We start from the raw sequence: 20,981 nt of genomic DNA on the forward strand, positions 1-20,981 counted from the left end.
TCCACCTACCAAATAGCTTTACCCCCCTTTTAACTTTGTTTATACTTCCCTCCTTTGGTGAAACTGTTTTCCTATTTTTTTTTTACCCTTTTATCACCTCTCGTAGGTTGACGACCAGCTTAATTCAAGATAAGCTTAAGCTCTAGACTCAATCCTGGCGCCTAATCTAATCCCACACCTCACAATATCTTTGTTGCATTTTTTTTTTTGGCCGAACGAGGTCGTGTAATTAGCGACAAGTGTATTTTTAACCAAAAAGAAAATTACTACCGAAATTACCAAGACATCAAAACTCATAGTAAAGAAGAAGTGATAATATAGATTATCTGCCTTGAAACCAACAGAGCAAAAAGGTGTCAAAATCGAATATTGTTGCGTAAAGGAATTTGTGGGGGAGATACTTTTCAATTGGTGTGATAGGTATAGCATATAATTGAGAAACAGAGAGTAAAGTATTCGATAAGCCTTGAGTTCAAGGAGAATAAGAGAAAAGGAAAGAAAAGAATTTATTCTTCTTTTTACAGCGTGACTTAGCAACGGAGCCCCCTCAGTCAACTTGTTAAGCAACGGAACCCCCTCAGTGAACTTGTTAAGCAACGGAACCCCCTCAGTGAACTTGTTGAGCAACAGAGTCCCCTCAGTGAACTTGTTGAGCAACAGAGTCCCCTCAGTCAACTTGTTGAGCAACGGAGTCCCCTCAGTGAACTTGTTAAGCAACGGAGCCCCCTCAGTGAACTTGTTAAGCAACTGTTGACAAACCTGCAATTTATAAAGAGCCAAAACCGTTTTTGAAGGCTCTTGCGATAATCCTTTAAAAACGCGAAACCACTACACCCAAGGGAAGATAGATCACACGCACATATAACTTGGAGGGCTAAGGATTTTTATTTTGCGAAATTACACGATGGAACAGTATTTAAAAGACAGCCCTACTGAGTTCCCGTCTTTTGAAGACAAAACAAATCAAAGAGACTTGAGCTTTCTCGAGGAAAACATAGATAATTTGCCAGACTTGGTTTACAATCCATTAGAATTGAATAAAAATCAAACACAACTCGATAACAATGCCAACATTGAAGAAAATTTGCCAAATGAGAATTTTCTCAACCTAGATTTGAACAGAGTAGATAGTGCAGCTAACATTGAAAACCAAAACTACACAAGTAGGGTGGAGCAAAATACAGCAGATTACAATGATTTCAATTTTAACACAAATTCATCAGTTTTGGGTTACAATTCAAACACGCAAATGTCAAGTAATGACTATTTGAGTCCGATAGGATTTACATATAGCCAGCCCCAACCACAACCTCCACAGCAGCAGCAGCAGCAACAACAACTGCAACAACAACAACAACAAAAATCTCAATCTCAATCTCAACCTCAATCTCGAGCCAATCTGCAGCAATATGTACTAGAGACAGATGCGTTCTCTGGGACAAACCCTGGTTCTTTTACTAGCGAACCATTTATCGATGAAATGGCATTTTCGCAGGCAATATTGGGTCCTCAATTAAGTATACCACAATACGAACATAATTATAGTAACTCTCCGCATTGTGAAAGCTCATCGCCCCAGCCTTTATCACCACAACTTCAGCATTCACACCCCCTTGCGAACTCCATACCCAAATCTTCAAATCTTGATGAACTAATTTCTCCCGGCAAAAATTACGAAGAGAGCTCATTTTTGAGTCCGCAGTACTTTTCGCCACCCAATAAATCAGGCAACCACTTCAATTCGTTACGATCGATTGCAGAAGATGCTTATGATCAAAACCTGAATGCTGACGTTTTTAGCCCTGAGTTATCACGACACGGAAGTATAAGCGGTCCGTCGTATTCTGGCGGCAAGCAAATTCCCCTTCCTGGTTCATATTTATCACCTCAGCTAGATCCGCAGTCATATGTTTCTCCAGATTTTAACAGTGGGTCTTACTTGAATTCTCCGCCACAATATAATAGCCGAAGTAACAAGCCGAATTTGGATAACAGTACCCTACCGAATATGAGCACATCTATACCGAACCACGGAATAAAGCAGGAAAATTGGGGAGCACTATCTCCTCCACCATCTCAGTCATCTAATTTGAGTAGCTCTATGCCTGGGTCTTCAAAGCAAATAGTGATACCAAATGCGTCAAAAGAGTCTCAATTATCGGTACCCACGAAACAACTTTCAAGAGACGAGAAATTGAAAAGGCGCAGAGAATTTCATAATGCAGTAGAAAGACGAAGACGTGATTTAATAAAAGAGCGAATAAAAGAATTGGGGATGATTGTACCTCCTTCTTTATTGAATCCGCAGCTCTGTGCTGTGCAGACGTTGCAGAGGAAAAACACACTAGACTTTAATGATTTAAGTGATTTGATTGGGTCAATTAAAGTGAAAGAAACTAAGCCTAACAAATCGACTATTTTGAACAAGTCTGTCGTTTATATGAATCACTTAAATTATGTATTAAAGCAGCAAGAAATTACCAGGAATGAGTTAACGCGTCAAATTAAACTATTGGAGAAAGAATTGAGCTGACAGGGAGAGTGGAAGAATAGGAGACAGCGAGACAAGGAGATAGGAAGACAAGGAGACAGGGAGACAAGGAGATAGGGAGACAAGGAGACAAGGAGACAAGGAGATAGGAAGACAAGGAGACAGGGAGACAGGTAGCGAAGAGATGACTAATTTTGGATTTTTATTGACATTTCAATGTACATTAATTATTTTGCTTTTTTTTTTTGTTTAAATTGTTTCGAGAAAAAAAAAAGAAAAAAAAGAGCTATACTACTTCTCTTTATCGTTGTGAACCAAAATTTTGTAGGTCATAACCTGACAGCACCTGGAGACGAAAGTACGTTAAACTTGCATGGTTTCAAATCTGTACACACGGGTTTGCTTTCTTTTGGGTATGTTGTATTAGTTGCCTAGTCAATCTTTCCTCGTGGTTGCGAATCTTTTTTTTTTATCTTTTTATTTTTTCCGTATTGTTTAGAAAAACCTTTAAGCGCTCTTTGGGAGTTGAACAATAAAAATACGGGGAGATTGTATATTACAACGATAAGGATAAGCTTTGCAACCAATTTCTTTTTGGGACAACAAAACATGTTCATGTTTATGTGCATGTTTGTGTTCACTCTTGCATACGTTTAGAAATGCTAACCCATTATCGACCCTCTTCTTTCTTTTTTTTTTGTTTTAAGAGTTACATTTGTTGACTCATAAAAAAATAAAAAATAAAAAAAACCGGTACCTTAAAAGTGTCACCTAGATTCTATACCCCCTCCCAAATTGTAGCATCGAGAAGAGGGATAACGATTTATATTTTGTCAAAGTTGTTTGGAATTCATAATCGAATTGTTTTAGTTATTATCTGTGTTTGCTTACTCGAGTTAATGCATCTTGTATTACGACGAGAGGGCTATTTGCATAGAAACTCATTACAGAGATTGTTGGATAATCGATTTTTTAGACCTATTGATTATTCTTCCATTCATAAACATCAGATACAAGAAATGACAAATAATGAGTACGACGTTTTAAAGTACCGTTCCTGGGTTCTAACAAAGGAAACTACAGGTGATAGTAGTAATAGTAGTAGTAAAGATGACGATGATGACAGTAGTAGTAGTAGTAGTGGAGGTCGTGATGACGACGATGAGGGTGGTAGGAAATTTTCAGTTATGTCGTATAACTTGTTATCCAGACACTATATATGGAAACATGTGTATTCCAAATTACCCAAGGACCACCTTGACTGGGATAAACATCGGTTCCCATTGATCAATAAGACAATAAGACATTTGAAATGCGATATAATGTGTTTTCAAGAAATGGAGTATTCTATATACAAAAGCTTTTGGAGCAGGGATTTTCCAAGTTCTGATTACCAAAGTTTTTATGTACAAAAATCGTCATTAAATCAGGGGTTTCGTCATTTGGACGATGGATTGGATGGTGTTGGTATATTTGTTAATACACGTAGATTTGAAGTTCTTGGTGAAAGGAGGATAAATTTTGGTCAAATTGTAATGGAGAATAAGGAGAAGTACAACTTGACAACTGATTTGATGAAACGCTTGGTTCCTAGAAACACTGTTGCATTGGCACTTCGGCTTTACGACAAACAAGCCAAAAGAGTTGTTTTTGTTGCCAATACGCATTTGTACTGGTCGCCCAAATTCAACGACGTCAAGGTTCTACAAACAAAACTCCTTTTAAATGAGTTGGAAAGCTTTATCAATGGAGAAGAAGACACATGTGTTATTCTTCTTGGTGACCTAAACTCCAATCCGCAATCAGACGTTTACAAACTTTTGCGAGGAAACAAGATAGATACATTATCCTCACGAGAGTTTTTGGGACGCCAATATGGTAAAAACAATGCTTTGATTAGTCAAGAGGGTGAAATAACAAATCCGTTTAATTTCTTAAGCGTATATGAACCATTTATCAAGTCTAATCATTTACATTTTACAAGTTTTTCACCAACGTATTGTGGCGTCATTGATCATATACTAGTTAGCAATGAGATGAAAATACATAAAGTATTAGGAGAAGTAGATCAAAATTACTTTAAAAGTCTCAAAATGAAAGGGTTCCCAAATTCACAGTTCCCATCAGACCATATACCTATAGCAGCAGAGATAAGCTACTCTTCAAAAAGACTAAAACTATAAATGAAATCTATGAGTCAAGGCTAATCAACTTGATATTAACCTAAATCGAGTCGTGCAAATTTGCTCAACTGATTTTAATCTCTTCAGCAAAAAAAAACTGATTATAATTTTTTTTCTTTTTCTTTGAGTTGAGATTGTTATATGGAAGAAGGAAGGTATTTGATTTGCAACAGCTTGAATGGTGACGACAACAGATCTAGTTTTAAGCTTAATTGTAAATTGGTATAGCAGTAAAATACATGAACTTGGTAGATATCGAATCAAATTGGTCCAAATATAACTAGTTTTAAGAAACAGCAAGATAAAATAACAGCGAGAGAACGAGAGAAAGGGAGAACGAGAGAACGAGAGAAAGGGAAAGAGTAATTGGGCCGGGAAAGACAATAGAAGGTTATTAAAGAAAGGAGGGCTATCGGAAAGAGAAGGCTATACTCCGTGAAAGAGAGTGCGTGGAGGTCAGGTATGGATGCAAAGATGAATATAGGCGGCAAGTATCAGCACTCACAAACCCAGAGTCAACCACAGTCCAACTTGCAAGCACAACAAATACTATTACAGCAACTCCATCAAGGCCAGTCGCATTTACAGCTGCAGCAACTATCACAACAACAACAAAGCTCAGGAACCAATCTCGGGACAGGATATCAACCTAATGAAAATTTCACCGATCAAAGTATGTTTCAAAACAGTTTTCAACGAAACCAACCATCTTTACAACAGCAGCAGCAGCAGCAGCAGCAACAGCAACAGCAACAGCAACAACAACTGTACTTTCCATTTCAACAAGACCAATCGGGCCAATCAACTGGGAACAACAATCATTCCATTAGTGGAACAGCTCTGCAATTACAGCAATCCTATAAATCGAACCCACAATTGCCACGCCAACTTCCACATCTTCAGCAACCGTTCTACAACCAGCAACAGACAAACGCACTTCTGAGCCAGCAAAAGCAACAGCAACAGCAGCAGCAGCAGCAGCAACAACAACAGGTTTCCCAACAGCAGCAATTGCAAATACAAACTCCAGTACCGAAAAATAACAAGTTGAATGTTGACAATCCCAACACCAACCACTGGCAATATCAAGAGCAATTGTGCGAGATATCAAGATCATTTAAGATCCCACATTCCTACGCCAGGCAATATGCATCTAATTCAAGGAAGTTGAAGAACCCCTATAGCGATGCCAAGTCCATTGGATTGATTGAAGCGACAAAGGCAGTTGTAGCAAGCATAGAGGAAGAGGAGCAAAAGAGGAGTAGTCTGGCTAGTAGCGAGACTCCAACAACAAGCTCAGCTTTGTTGCACAACAAGAAAATTACCCAAGATCTTGATGACAATTCAATGGAAGAGCAACGAATGAGATTGAAAACGCAAGGCAGGCAATTGTGGTGTCAATTAGATTTGAGCGGACAAGGCTTAGTAAACTTGTCTCCAAAGTTGTTTCAGTATGATTTCCTTGAGTCTTTGTATTTGAACAACAACAAGCTAACAACTATACCTCCTGCAATAAGCAAATTGAGAAGTCTAAGGAATCTTGATTTATCAAACAATAGAATAAGTGAAATACCCTTTGAACTTGGGTTATGTTTTAATTTGAGGTTTTTGTATTTGTTTGACAACAATATTAGAACATTGCCTAGTTCCTTTGGGAACCTTATTGAGCTTTTATTTTTGGGGATTGAAGGAAACCCGATGGATTTGAACGTTGCCAATTTGCTAGCAGAAAGAGGTACAAAGGCGCTTATCGCAGCTATAAGAGATCAACAAGCCGTTCCAAAAGCACCAGAAGCAAGGCCTTGGTTGCAAGTTGAAGATGACGGTGAAGTTGTTGATGCAAAGGAAGTTTACACGCAAGAGAATAACAATCCACCTAATGTTTTCACCTTGTTGTCCTACAACACCTTGTGTCAGCATTATGCAACGCCTAAGATGTATAAGTTTACCCCTTCGTGGGCTTTAGAGTGGGAGTATAGGAGAGGTCTTTTGGAGAAGGAGATTGTTGGGTATGGTACTGATATCATTTGTATGCAAGAGGTTGAAACGAAAACATTCAATGAGTTTTGGCAACCACTCTTGACGCAGAAGGGTTATAAGGGATTGTTTTTCAACAAGACCAGATCAAAGACCATGGGTGAAACAGATGCGAAAAAGGTTGATGGTTGTGCAACTTTCTACAAAGTTGACAAGTTTACTTTAGTGCACAAACAAAACTTTGAGTACAACAGTGTTTGCATGGGATCAGATAAATACAAAAAGACCAAAGATTTGTTTAATAGGTTTATGAATAAGGATAACATTGCCTTGATTTTGTACCTACAACATAAAGAAACCGGCGAGAAAATTTGCTTTGTCAATACACATTTACACTGGGATCCCGCTTTTAATGATGTCAAGGCTTTACAAATTGGTATTTTATTAGAAGAGTTACAGGGAACATTAAAGAAATACCAACATGCCTCTTCTACTGAAGAAGTGAAGAACTCCGCCATTGTAGTATGTGGAGATTTCAACTCAGTTAAGGAATCAGCAGTTTACCAATTGTTCTCCACTGGAGTCTCAAAGAACCACGATGACATGGCAAACAGGGATTATGGCAAGTTCACTGAATCCGGGTTCCATCATCCATTCAAGTTGAAATCCGCATACGAGCCCTTGGGTGAATTACCGTTTACCAATCTCACTCCTGCGTTCACGGATAATATCGACTATATATGGTATTCAACATCAACTTTACAAGTAAAAGGATTATTAGGAAAAGTTGATGAGAATTATGCTGCAAACTGTATTGGTTTTCCAGATGCAAACTTTCCATCTGATCACGTTCCTATTTTGGCAAAGTTTCAAATCAAGAAACCAGTACAGAACCGTTGAGAAAAGAAGAGGAAAAAAAAAAAAAAGAAAAAAAAAAGACCAGTAACAGAAATGAAACAGGTCTGTGTTATGTAGAAAAAGGTCTGTGTTATGTAGAAAAAGGTCTGTGTTATGTAGAGAAAACCATTTGTAAAATGCAAAACTCGTTCAAATCGAACGAGGGATAAGAATGTCAAAATAGATGTATATTGAAAATATTGTACTTCTCTGAAGAATGAATAAAAAACGTTGCCAATTTTTTGTCGTGTTAGCTTTGTGTTACGCACGTTGATAATCCGGAGCTGCTTCCAGCAACCGTAGCTGCAAAAAAGAAAAAAAAAAAATACATACATATAAATATATACACAATAAAGAAAAAAAAAGGAGAACAAGCTCAGTAACAGAAGAAGAGACTAAAAAGACAAGCTCTCATTGATAGAGCTTGGCATGTAAGAGTCTCAACTAGTAAAAACTAGAAGAATCTTAAACCTCTCTTAATAATACAGTAATGCATTTTTTATTGTAGGTATATGGCTATTATATGGCTACAATAAGTAATGTGCCTACTCTTTTAACGATACAAGGATGTTTCTAATTAATTGCATATCTCAAAGCCCCAAGGGCGTGTGTGAGAGTGAGTGAGTGAGTGTACATGGGGGAAGACATTAAAATTTAAAGAAATGGCTTTCACAAACTAGTTGTTAGCCCTTTTTCGTTTGTGCAAGATCCTGGGCGCGATTTCTCCGAAGAAGCTGCCGTTTTGGGAAAAACACATCTATATGTATATACATATACATATAGATATTTAGATAGATCATATTAGATGGATAAAAGAGGCTGCAGATCTCGCCAATTACTAATTTTTTTCATTACAACCTCTTGACCGAGACCTGGAAGAAAGAAGCAAAGTCAACGAGAATAATTGTTTCAATATGTCACTCTTAATTCCCACCTATAATGATTATACGGATGCTCACGAAGGTTCTGCTCAACAGGAACAATACTATAAAGAGTGGGAAAAGCTTAAAACCAAGAGAAACGACCAAGGACGATTAGAATTTCCCTGGGATTTTGAGGTAGTTCAAGGTTTTTTCAAGCAGAGCGATCCCAATACCAACGATGAGGTTTTCAATTATGCAACTGATCACATGGGACGCCTCAAGCCCTGGTCTGAAATAATTTCAAGGCTTTCTGAAATGAATAGATCTGCACCAGAAAATGTTGAATACAAGTTACTCTTCCTTGCTCGACACGGTAATGGATACCACAACTTTGTTGTGGAAAAATACGGTATTGAGGCATGGAGTGCAAAGTACCATTCAATGGAGGAAGTTGATGGTATTAGATATGCGCCGGATCCGGAGTTAACTGAGTTGGGAATCGCGCAAGCAGAAGAAAACCATCAGTTTTGGGTTAGTGAACTAAACGAAGGAGCGCCGATTCCAAGCAAATTTTACGTATCGCCGTTGCAGAGGTCCTGTAAAACATTACAAATCACATGGAAGGACTTGAAACCACAAGATAAACATCCGCTAGTTGTTGAAAAAATCAGAGAGACAATTGGCTTGAATCTTTGCGATAAGAGATCTTCAAAGTCAAAAATCAATGAGAGGTTTGGCAAATTTGGATATAACACTGATGGAATTACAGAGGAGGAAGACGTATACTTTACCTACGATAAAAGAGAAACTATGATTGAACAGTCAGTGAGGGTAAATGAGTTCTTACAGCAATTGTTTGAGCTGGATTGTTATACCGATGGTAAAGTCAATAAAAGTTTAGCAGAGGAAAGTACATTTATTTCAACTCATTCGCATGCTGGTACAATTAGATGTTTCTTGAACGTTATTAAACATCGGAATTTCACAATTCTGACTGGTGGAATGATACCTGTGGTTATAAAGGGGACTAGAAGATACTAAATCTTGGGAATGAGAATTAGACTAGAAGATACTAAATCTTGGGAATGAGAATTAGACTAGAAGATACTAAATCTTGGGAATGAGAATTAGACTAGAAGATACTAAATCTTGGGAATGAGAATTAGACTAGAAGATACTAAATCTTGGGAATGAGAATTAGACTAGAAGATACTAAATCTTGGGAATGAGAGTTTTTCCTTTAAAAACATATATACACGATATAGAGATATACACGATATAGAGATATACACGATATAGAGATATACACGATATAGAGATATACACGATATAGAGATATACACGATATAGAGATATACACGATATAGAGATATACACGATTAGAGATATACACGATATAGAGATATACGATATAGAGATATACGATATAGAGTTATACATCAATTATAAACACTCTCTCTTAATATACATGTAACATCTGTTTACAATTTTACAGATTTCCTTCGATTCTACAGGAAAAACAAGAGAAAAAACTAATCAAGCCTCGTTAAATGAGGCTTGCCTATTAAGTAAACATTGAAGGAAAAAAAAAAGAAAAAAAAAAGAAAAGACAAGCGAAATCCAAAAGTAGAAACGGTTTTGTTCTGACTGAATATATTGTCAAGTGCATTATAGGTACGGAAAAGCTTTGTTTTTTTGCCCCGGATAATTACCAGAACAGGTAGTAAAGTGGATCCCAAAAAATTACCTACTCCTTGCATCCCCACCTGTCATTACCTCTTTTTCCTCTTTTTTTCTTTGGCTAGTCATACGTTGTTGGCTGATTTTTGCTTTAATATAATTTTCCGAGTTGAAACAAACTATTTTGACTTTTTTTTTTTTTAGCATTCGCTTAATAGAGGATTGTTTTCACTTTTGCCAAGAAGATTAGTTTAAATTCATTATTGCTATATATTTTATAGAGTAGCTGGGCTCAGGGTACTTACTCTCGCTGTAAGTAGCAAGTAGGTTTTTTTTGCAAATAACATTGCACCACGTTTTTTTGTTTTCTTTTGGCATTGGGAATATATGACACCATGAAAGCTGTTCTCGTATGTTACCTTGTGTTAATAGGATCTACCCCAGTGAACGGGTTGTGGCCATTTGATTCCGGAGAAGACAATAGCTCTTCGGGAACAGCAACAGCAGCAGCAACAACAAGTGATAGCGAGTCTTGGTATGAAAATATATTAAACGGCTTTGGTGGTGGTGGTGGTGGTGATGAAAAAAATTCTTCAGAAACGGGAGCGGCAGGCACTGGTAGCTCCAACCCGTATGCACCATATAATGCCAATTGTCCCTCAGGGCCGCTAGTAAGAGAAGCAAGCGGTATATCGGATAACGAGAGAAACTACATCAAAAGCCGACAGGAAATCACAAACAAAAACATAATTGATTTTTTACAAAATAGAGCCAATCTTACGGACTTTGACGCAGAGTCTTTTGTCAATGATAATGCTAATGAGCACAATATAACCATAGGATTAGCATTCAGTGGAGGTGGTTACCGAGCTATGCTTTGTGGAGCAGGCCAGATTTTGGCAACGGATTCCAGATTTGAGGAATCTAACCAGCATGGGGTAGGAGGGTTGCTTCAATCGGCTACCTATTTAACCGGATTATCAGGCGGGAACTGGTTGGTTGGAAGTTTGGTGATGAATAACTGGATATCAGTTGCAGACATATTGAAGGAAAACCCCGAAATCTGGCAATTGGAGGATTCTATAATTAATCCGAGTGGAATTCGTATCGATAAAACTATTGCTTACTATTATGGATTGCGTCAGGCCATTACAGCGAAAGCAGATGCTGGATTTAACACAACAATCACCGATATTTGGGGAAGAGCCTTGGCTCATCAGTTTTTCCCAGATTCATCTGGTGGAGAAAATATTACTTGGTCAAGTGCACAAAACTTGTCAAGTTTTCAAGATCACACAATGCCTTATTTTTTGGTTGTAGCCAATGGAAGAGATCCAAACACATTTATTATTAATGAAAATAGTACTGTTGTTGAGATTTCGGCGTATGAGTTGGGTTCTTGGGACAGGTCATTGAGGGCATTTACTAATGTTGAGTACTTGGGCTCAAAAGCGGATGCTGGTAATCCAAGTAGTGCCAACAATTGCGTGCGGGGGTTTGATAATGCAGGGTTTATCATGGGTACTTCTTCATCGTTATTTAATCAAATTGTACTTCAGTTGGGAAGTTATGATATCAATAATATAATCAAATCAATCTTGACTGACTTGCTTACAGGTTTGAGCTATGATCAATACGATATAGCTGCATATGCGCCCAACCCCTTTTTCGGATCAAAGTATGGTGAGTCACAGGACATTTCAGTCAATGAAACATTGTTTTTGGTTGATGGCGGCGAGGATTTACAAAATGTTCCTTTTTATCCGCTTATTCAAAATGCCAGAGATGTTGATGTTATATTTGCGTTTGATAACTCTGCAGACACGGAATATTCATGGCCCAATGGTACCTCAATTGTGCAAACTTTCAAAAGACAATTTGCTGCTCAAGGTAGAGGAACCCCGTTCCCTTTTGTTCCAGATGTGGACAGATTTGTTGAGGAAAATTTGGCATCAAAGCCGGTATTTTTTGGGTGCAATTCATCTGAGTTGGGTAGTTTGGTTGAATGGCATGGAAATGATGAGATCAATGTTACAGATGTACCATTAATCGTCTATGTTTCAAATTACAAGCAATCTTATAACTCGAATTTCTCAACATTTCAGTTGTCTTACGAAAGCGACGAAAAATGGGGAGCAATAAGGAACGGGTTCGAAGTGATGTCGAGAAATAACTTAACAGACGATCCAAATTGGTTGACATGTGTTGGATGTGCTATGATCAGACGACAACAAGAGAGATTTGGTCAAGAGCAAAGCGATGAGTGCAAGAAATGTTTTCAAGAATATTGTTGGAGTGGCGGTGCAGAGGATGCAGCAGCAGTATCAAGTGTTAGTGGACTAAGTGATATAACTGGATTGGCTACAGCCACGAATCTGCAACCATCTGCATCATCAACATCATCAGGAAGTGGTGGTGGCTCTAGTTCCGGCACTAAGCAAAATCAAGCTACAGGTATTACAAGTGAGAAGCCGTTATTATTAGTAACAATTGCCAGCATAGTTGTTGGGTGTTTGGTTACATTGTTGTAGACAAGATTTCGTATATTTATTGAGTAATATATATGGTAATTCCACCATAAAGTGCCTTCTTTTTATCAACAATTTTCAACCGCAACCCCCCTCATCTCGTTAAAAAAAAAAAAAAAAGAAAGGGCATCTCTAATTTTTTTTTTTTTTTTTTTTTCATTTTTTGGATTGTTCCTATAGTAAGCAAATACAGATTATATACAGAAGGATGGTCAAGTCTTACACCAGGTATGATCAAGAGAAATGCTTCGGAGTGATAACGTCACAGTCTAATATTGTATGGCTACCGCCTAGCGACTCTCAATCTTCCACGTCAGCGGGAAGAGCATTAACCTCAGGTTTAGAGGAAATATTGATTTGGGATATCAAGACGGGAGAGCTTTTACAGCGCTTCAATGATTCTTTGACTCCCGGGGCATCGAACTCGAGTACGACTGCAGCTCCAAGTTCTGTCACATATCTTTCTTTTCATCGAGATACAAATATAATTGCTGCTGGATATAGTGATGGAAGAGTAAAGATTTGGGATGTAAGTTCGCAGTCGGTACTTATGTCTTTTGAAGGGCATAAATCCAGTATCACTCAACTCAAATTTGATTACAGTGGAACAAGATTAATGAGTGGATCCAATGATTCAAGTATTATTTTATGGGATTTGGTTGGAGAAACAGGGGTATTTAAATTGAAGGGGCACAAAGGGCCAATTACAGGGCTTGAATTTTTGTCACAAAACAGCAGCAGCAGCGAAAATCAAGATGTAGATAATTTAGAAGACTATTTGCTAAGCTGTTCAAAAGATGGGTTGATTAGATTGTGGGAGTTGAAAAGTCAACAATGCATAGAGAGTCATTTGGCACATAGTAATGAATGTTGGTCAATGGGTCTCAATAAACAAAAGGACACTTTATTGACGACAGGAAATAAGGATCAGGTGAAGGTATGGACAGTAGACCTTTCTCAAAAGGATGGTGAGAAAGTGGCAGAGCGTGGTATGCTTGAGAAAGCAAGTAAAGCACGGGGAAACGAAATACATTTTAAATACGTGAGAAACGGAGGAGATTTAGTAGAAATGTTTTCAATTCAAAATTCGGATAAAACCATTGAAGTTTTCAGAATTAGGTCGGAAGATGAAATGAAGAAAGGAATAAACAAGAGAATGAAGAGATTGAGAGAAAAGGGTATGAATGACGACGAAATATTGCAGTCTATTGGAGAGTCCGAGATTAGCATGCTTATAGCCCCATATGCGATAGTGAGAGCACAAGGCAAAATCAATTCTTGCTGTTGGACCAACAGTTCTAAAAAGTTGGAAATCCTCATATCTTTAACCAACAATAGCATTGAATACGATAGTTTGACAATCCTTGAGAATATAAGAAAATCGCAACCAAACGATATACACACAAATCGACTTCATTTTATTGACCGTTTGGGACATAGGTTTGACATTAGAGCCATGGACATTTCTCCTGAAGATGACAAATTGTTGGCTACAGCATCCAATGGGGAGTTGAAAATATGGAATACTAGAACATACAATGTTATTCGTTCTTGTACGCTAGAAGGAGGGTACGCATTATGTTGTAAGTTCTTACCTGGTGGATCATTAGTAGCAGTTGGGTTTAAGAACGGGGACCTTGAGCTTTACGATTTGTCGACTTCATCAGTAGTTGATCGCGTTGAACGAGCTCATCACCAGTTGAGTGGTGGTGATAGCACTAATAACGACAACAGCGCTCCTATTTGGTCAATGGATTTGACGTCGGATGGAAAGACTTTAGTGACTGGAGGCAATGACAAATGTGTAAAATTTTGGAACTTCAAAGTTGAACAAGACATTATACCTGGAACTAATACAGTGGTTAGCCAATTAAAATTTGTGCACACCCAAACTTTAGACTTGAACGAGGACGTTTTAAGTGTGCGGATATCTCCCGATGACAAATATTTAGCCGTGTCACTACTTAACAATAATGTTCAAGTTGTTTTCTTGGATTCGCTAAAACTTTTTCTTACATTATATGGACACAAACTTCCTGTTCTTGCGATTGATATATCAGCAGATTCAAAACTTATCATCACATCCTCTGCTGACAAGAACATTAAAATATGGGGTTTGGATTTTGGAGATTGTCATAAATCGATTTTTGCCCATCAAGACTCAGTTATGAACGTTAAGTTTATAGGTGAGACGCATAACTTTTTCTCTAGTGGTAGAGATGGATTGATTAAATATTGGGACGGAGACAAATTTGAATGTATTCAGAAATTGGTTGCTCATCACAGTGAAGTGTGGAGTATGGCAATAAGCAAGAATGGATTGTTTATGTGTTCTGCATCTCATGATCATTCGATAAGATTGTGGTCAGCCACCAGTGATGAGGTATTTTTGGAAGAAGAACGAGAAAAGGAGTTGGATGAGATGTACGAGAACAAGTTATTGGGGCAGCTAGATTCTGAGGATACCTTGAGAAATGACAAGGAGGATGAGGAAGATGAAGTTTACGTTGAAAAAGTAACTAAGCAAACTATGGAGAGTTTAAAAGCAGGAGAGAAATTGATGGAGGCATTGGATATAGGTGTTGAAGACCTTGAAGCTACCGAGTTATATCAAATGCAGTTGCAAAAGAGGAGTTCAGAGGCAATTAAGCCAACACCGCATGCAATATTGTTGGCGTTTGATATGACGGGTCCTCAGTATGTTCTTGATATACTTTGCAAGATCAAACCATCTCAGTTAGATGATGCGTTATTAGTATTACCATTTTCATACAGCCTCAAACTTTTTCAAATGATAAGAGTGTGGACTGATAAGGACAATATTTCAAGAAATATTACCCAATTATCCTTAATCTGCAAGGTCTTGTTCTTTTTAAACTCTGCGAATTCAAAGGAAATCATTAGTCACAAAGATGATTATTTGAAAAAACAATTAATTGCAGTAAAGGAACAGTTGCGCACGAATTTATCCAAAACATGTCAAACCCTTGGTGTAAATACACAGGGGCTTCGGTTTTTGAAACAACAATGGAAATTAACCCATGGATCAGAGTTTATAGATGAAGAGGAACAGAAAAAGTATGAGGAAAAAAGAGCAATTAAGAGAACTTATACGACTATTTAATGCCAATCTTATAGAGCTCTATATATATATTTATATATTGCAACCCATACTTTTTTTTTATAGAGGTCTCTCTCTCTATATATATATTGCAACACATACTTTTTCTCTTGATTATTTACAAGTAAAATTCAACCTAACAACGAGCAATTTACTAATCATTATCTTTATATAAAACACTTTATTGTCTCCCCTCAATTGAATCATTACATTACCTATCAGCGCCATATGGTAGCATCTCCATACCTGTATCATATGGTAGCATTTCCCTAGCTGTACCATATGGTAGCATAAACTTGCCATTGTTATTTTATTTTATTTTATTTTATTTTAATTTTTCTTTTTTTTTTTTTTTTTTTTTTTTTTTTTTTTTTTTTTTTTTTTTTTTTTTTTTTTTTTTTTTTTTTTTTTTTTTTTTTTTTTTTTTTTTTTTTTTTTTTTTTTTTTTTTTTTTTTTTTTTTTTTTTTTTTTTTTTTTTTTTTTTTTTTTTTTTTTTTTTTTTTTTTTTTTTTTTTTTTTTTTTTTTTTTTTTTTTTTTTTTTTTTTTTTTTTTTTTTTTTTTTTTTTTTTTTTTTTTTTTTTTTTTTTTTTTTTTTTTTTTTTTTTTTTTTTTTTTTTTTTTTTTTTTTTTTTTTTTTTTTTTTTTTTTTTTTTTTTTTTTTTTTTTTTTTTTTTTTTTTTTTTTTTTTTTTTTTTTTTTTTTTTTTTTTTTTTTTTTTTTTTTTTTTTTTTTTTTTTTTTTTTTTTTTTTTTTTTTTTTTTTTTTTTTTTTTTTTTTTTTTTTTTTTTTTTTTTTTTTTTTTTTTTTTTTTTTTTTTTTTTTTTTTTTTTTTTTTTTTTTTTTTTTTTTTTTTTTTTTTTTTTTTTTTTTTTTTTTTTTTTTTTTTTTTTTTTTTTTTTTTTTTTTTTTTTTTTTTTTTCCAGCTGTAGGTTGGTAGTGTTGATTTAGTTAGTAATATTTCCATACTATACTTTAATTTTTTTTTATATTATATACATACATATAAAGTCGGAACCCAGTTTATCTTTTGCTTTTTAGGTGACTTACCATTTTCAGCCGGCTGGAACATATCCCCCATTCACCCCTTCCCCCCGTCACTTACGGACTTGCTGTGAATAGTTTGTCACGTATTGTTATATTCATACCATACGGGTTTGGTTCTCTTGGTTCTTTTGGTTCTTTTGGTTCTTTTGGTTCTTTTAGCTGGTTTTATTTTGCTATTCAAATTGAGAGATATTGGTTTGTTCGCAATTATAGGAACTTGGGGATCATGAATATGAATAATGTAGCTCAGGGTGGGTCGAATTTAGGCAACGCACCAGCGATCTGGCAAGGAATGTACACTGGAGAAGAGAGACAAAGAGTTGTTTCGATAATTATGAACACTTTAACCGATCTTCATGGTGCGAATCCTAATTTTGATTTTCAGCGTTTAACCAAAATGGCACAGGATTTCGAGAAAATTGTTTATGAGAAATCACCATCGAGGGAAGACTACCTCAAGGCTATCAAGTTGAAAGTAAACCAGTTGAGGCTTCAAAAACAACAGTTGGGAAACGGAGGCGGAACAGGAGCAGGAAACGGAGCAGGAGCAGGAAATGGAGGCGGAGCAGGAAATGGAGCAGGAGTCTCTGGTAATGTTTCCAGCGGCAATGTTTCTCAAAATATTCCTCCACACCAGGCGCAACAAGTGGTTAGGAATGTGAATGGCACAGGGAATACTAATTATGCAGCAAATCCGCAGTTTTTGGACCAACAAACACATGCATCTAGCCAATCTCTGGCACAAGTGCAGGCACGTCAGCAGCAACTTCGGCAAATGGCCAATAATCAGAATCAGCAAAACCAACAAACTCAAAGACCACCGCAAGCACAAATGCAGCAACCACCTTCTAATAAACGACCAATTCAACAACCACAACCTGATCCCTCAATGCGAGGACCACCACCACCACCACAGCAACAACAACAACAACCACCACAACAACATCAACAACATCAGCAACAACAACATCAGCAGCATCAACAACAACAACATCAGCAGCATCAACAACAGCCACTTCCACAACAACAACAGCAGCAACTTCCACAGCAGCAGCAACAGCAACAGCAACAACAACCTCCTAATGGGCCACCTGGAACGGGCCCTATTCCAGCTGGGGGAAATCAGCAGGTACCTCCACAGCTACTTCAACTTATAAGAAGCTCTCCTATACCACCACCTCTACTCAGTAAGATACCATGTTTGCCGAAGGGAGTAACTACATGGAATCAAATATTCGATTGTATTAGACGAAAAGTCATTTCTCAGGATATTTTGCCGTTGATTAGAGATATACACTCTACTCATATGCAACTAGTTATGCGTCAACAGCAACAGAAAATGAATATGCGAAACACCGCTACGAACTTTCCTGGTGGTACTACCAATGACGAGTTACCTTCCGGGCTTGATGATAGAGGTAATTTGCAAGGAACCACTAAGCCTTCCAATAATTTTAACATCAATAATTTAACTCCAAAGCAAAGGGAACAATTTCTTCAAAGACAGAGAGTGGGTCAGCAGATGCAGCCCGATCAAATCGCAGCTCCTCAAAACTCAGTGATCAATCATGGTCTTCCCCAGAGTTTTGCTTCCCAACCTCAACAAGGAAGCTTGCAAGCGCATAATCAAAATGTGGGACAACTGCAGATGCCACAACAACAGCTACAGCAACAACAGCAACAACCACAGCAGCAGCAGCAGCAGCAGCAGCAGCCTCAATCACTAGCACCACTTCCCCAACAACAACAACAACAACAACAGCAGCAGCAGCAACAACAATTTGGATTGAAACCACCTCAATTTCAAATTACGCAACAAGATTATGCAAAATATTCCAATGATGCGTTAACAGTGCTTAGTAGATTGCAGCAACAAAAACAGATTGAGGGACAAATTGATGCAAACATGAAGGACACTTTTATCCGCAAGTATATTCTTCATCAGAAGAATCAAATTTGGAAACAACAACAACAACAACAACAAGCTGCTCAAAATAATGCCAATAAGAAAGCGGCTATTCCCATTCAGCAGCAACAACAACAAAGTCAACTTCACCAGCAGATGAACCACCAGCCTCTGCAGCAACATGTGCAAATGAATCGAAACGTTCCACCTTCTATGCAACAGAAAAGTATGCAACAACCAAATATGCAAGCCATGCAACAGGTACTGCCATTGTTGAACAACGTTAATCCAACAATAATGAAACCCGATGTCGTTCCTAATATTCAACTGTCACCATTAATGAATCAAGGTGCCACTTTCCCACAAAATATAATACCCATGACTAACCCAAATTCAAATCCAAATATAAATCCAAACATAAATCCAAATCCAAATCCAAATCAGAATCAGAATAGACCTTTTGTAGGAGGATCGGGCATGAGTATTTCCAACTTGTTGCCACCATTCACTGATGAGGCTAAAGTTCTCTTGAGGCAGTTGATAGAGGATGTTTCACGCAACAATGTTTTATTAAAAGATGTAACTACATTGCTTTCGCAGCAAGACAAAACGAACGTTCGCGAAGCAATGAGCAAGATTCAAGAACTGTATGGAAATGTGGATTCTATAATCAGTTATTTTTATCTTTTGACAAAGAATGCAGAAGGTACTAAAAGATTGATTCAAATGAAGTACATGACCAAAAATATTCTTGAAAACTTGCACAGAGGCATATATTTGGCTACTCCAGACTTGTTGGAGAAACTAAGAAATCAGTATACCAAATACTTTGACTATGTGAAGGAGCAAATTAGCATAAGAAGACAGCAAGTTAGTGCAGCAACCGGAGGTGGAGGAGTCAATCAGCAACAAAATCAACCGACAGTTCCGCCGCAATTGCAACAACAACAGCAACAACAACAACAACAACAACAACAAGTGAGACCTCTCCTTCCCCAACAACAGCAACAGCAGCAACAACCGGGGTTGCCTCAAAATGTAGTACGTACCAATCAAGCTTTTATGACTCAAAATCCACAGTCATCCCCGCAAATGTTTGTGCCGCCGACGCAACAAGCTGGGTTGCATCAGAATTTGAATCAAAACTGGTCTAATGCAAATGTCAATGCAAATGCGATTTCCAATGGTGTACCACCACTGATTCCGCAAACTCCAAACATGCAAGTACCAGTAGCACAGCAAAAGCCGCCATTGCTGCAGACCAAATCCAAAAAACCACCGACGAAAAAGAAACGTACAAGCAGCACTACGGCGGCAACACCCAGTGCATTAGCGTCATCAATCAAAACTCCTCATAACATTAATACTCCACAAATTCAATTCTCAGGGCAATCGCCACCAATGAAGTCTACTACTCCTCAAGCCACTGTTGCAACCCCCAAATCATTGAACAATGTCTCACTGGCATCATCGACTTCTGTATCTGCGAATTCAAATGTTTACACTGTTCCTGAAATGGATATTTTTTCGGTATCCAACGATCTGGTGAAGAGAAGAGAGCTTTCGGTGACAGATCCGTCGCAATTTTTTATCGAGTCGATTAAAAAGTTATTAGACATTGACCAAAGTGGTAATATCACTGCTACTAATGCTACTACTCCTACTACTACACCAGAGCAAGCGACAAACTTGGCTGCTACTTTACAAGCCATAAGTACAAGTTTTAGACAAGTTTGTGAAATTGATGACATGTGCATGGAAACTGCTTTTTGACGATTAAAAAGGTATTAGACATTGACCAAAGTGGTACTAATGCTACTACTCCTACTACTACATCAGAGGAAGCGACAAACTTGGCTGCTACTTTACAAGCCACAGGTACAAGCTTTAGACAAGTTTTGTGAAATTGATGACATGTGCATGGAAACTGCTTTTTGACGATTAAAAAGGTATTAGACATTGACCAAAGTGGTACTAATGCTACTACTCCTACTACTACATCAGAGGAAGCGACAAACTTGGCTGCTACTTTACAAGCCACAGGTACAAGCTTTAGACAAGTTTTGTGAAATTGATGACATGTGCATGGAAACTGCTTTTTGACGATTAAAAAGGTATTAGACATTGACCAAAGTGGTACTAATGCTACTACTCCTACTACTACATCAGAGGAAGCGACAAACTTGGCTGCTACTTTACAAGCCACAGGTACAAGCTTTAGACAAGTTTTGTGAAATTGATGACATGTGCATGGAAACTGCTTTTTGACTATGTTTTTTTTTTCCCCTT

The 20,981-nt window shown here is 37.3% G+C and overlaps 5 protein-coding genes across 5 annotated transcripts; all 5 read left to right on the plus strand. All coding sequences in view use genetic code 12, as the record gives it.

Annotated features, from left to right (window-relative positions):
* Positions 1–904: 904 nt before the first annotated feature.
* RTG3 (Rtg3p) lies at positions 905–2,533 on the plus strand (the record flags this gene model as incomplete). Its single annotated transcript, XM_049326023.1, has 1 exon — positions 905–2,533. The coding sequence occupies one exon, from the start codon at positions 905–907 to the stop codon at positions 2,531–2,533; it is 1,629 nt and encodes a 542-aa protein (XP_049178436.1).
* Positions 2,534–3,510: 977 nt separating this feature from the next.
* KGF56_004571 (uncharacterized protein) lies at positions 3,511–4,674 on the plus strand (the record flags this gene model as incomplete). Its single annotated transcript, XM_049326024.1, has 1 exon — positions 3,511–4,674. One exon carries the CDS (start codon positions 3,511–3,513, stop codon positions 4,672–4,674), a length of 1,164 nt encoding a protein of 387 aa, XP_049178437.1.
* A 462-nt stretch (positions 4,675–5,136) lies between these two features.
* On the plus strand, positions 5,137–7,551 carry CCR4 (CCR4-NOT core exoribonuclease subunit; the record flags this gene model as incomplete). Its single annotated transcript, XM_049326025.1, has 1 exon — positions 5,137–7,551. The coding sequence occupies one exon, from the start codon at positions 5,137–5,139 to the stop codon at positions 7,549–7,551; it is 2,415 nt and encodes an 804-aa protein (XP_049178438.1).
* A 911-nt stretch (positions 7,552–8,462) lies between these two features.
* Positions 8,463–9,452, plus strand: KGF56_004573 (uncharacterized protein; the record flags this gene model as incomplete). The annotated part of the gene is made up of 1 exon (XM_049326027.1): positions 8,463–9,452. The coding sequence occupies one exon, from the start codon at positions 8,463–8,465 to the stop codon at positions 9,450–9,452; it is 990 nt and encodes a 329-aa protein (XP_049178439.1).
* A 1,034-nt stretch (positions 9,453–10,486) lies between these two features.
* On the plus strand, positions 10,487–20,926 carry DIP2 (snoRNA-binding rRNA-processing protein; the record flags this gene model as incomplete). The annotated part of the gene is made up of 6 exons (XM_049326028.1): positions 10,487–12,595; positions 12,888–15,697; positions 16,862–20,427; positions 20,484–20,570; positions 20,649–20,735; positions 20,814–20,926. 6 exons carry the CDS (start codon positions 10,487–10,489, stop codon positions 20,924–20,926), a joined length of 8,772 nt encoding a protein of 2,923 aa, XP_049178440.1.
* Positions 20,927–20,981: the final 55 nt, after the last annotated feature.

Source organism: Candida oxycetoniae (genome assembly GCF_023343755.2).
Source record: "Candida oxycetoniae strain CBS 10844 chromosome Unknown scaffold12, whole genome shotgun sequence".
In the NCBI taxonomy this organism is placed as follows: domain Eukaryota; kingdom Fungi; phylum Ascomycota; class Pichiomycetes; order Serinales; family Debaryomycetaceae; genus Lodderomyces; species Lodderomyces oxycetoniae.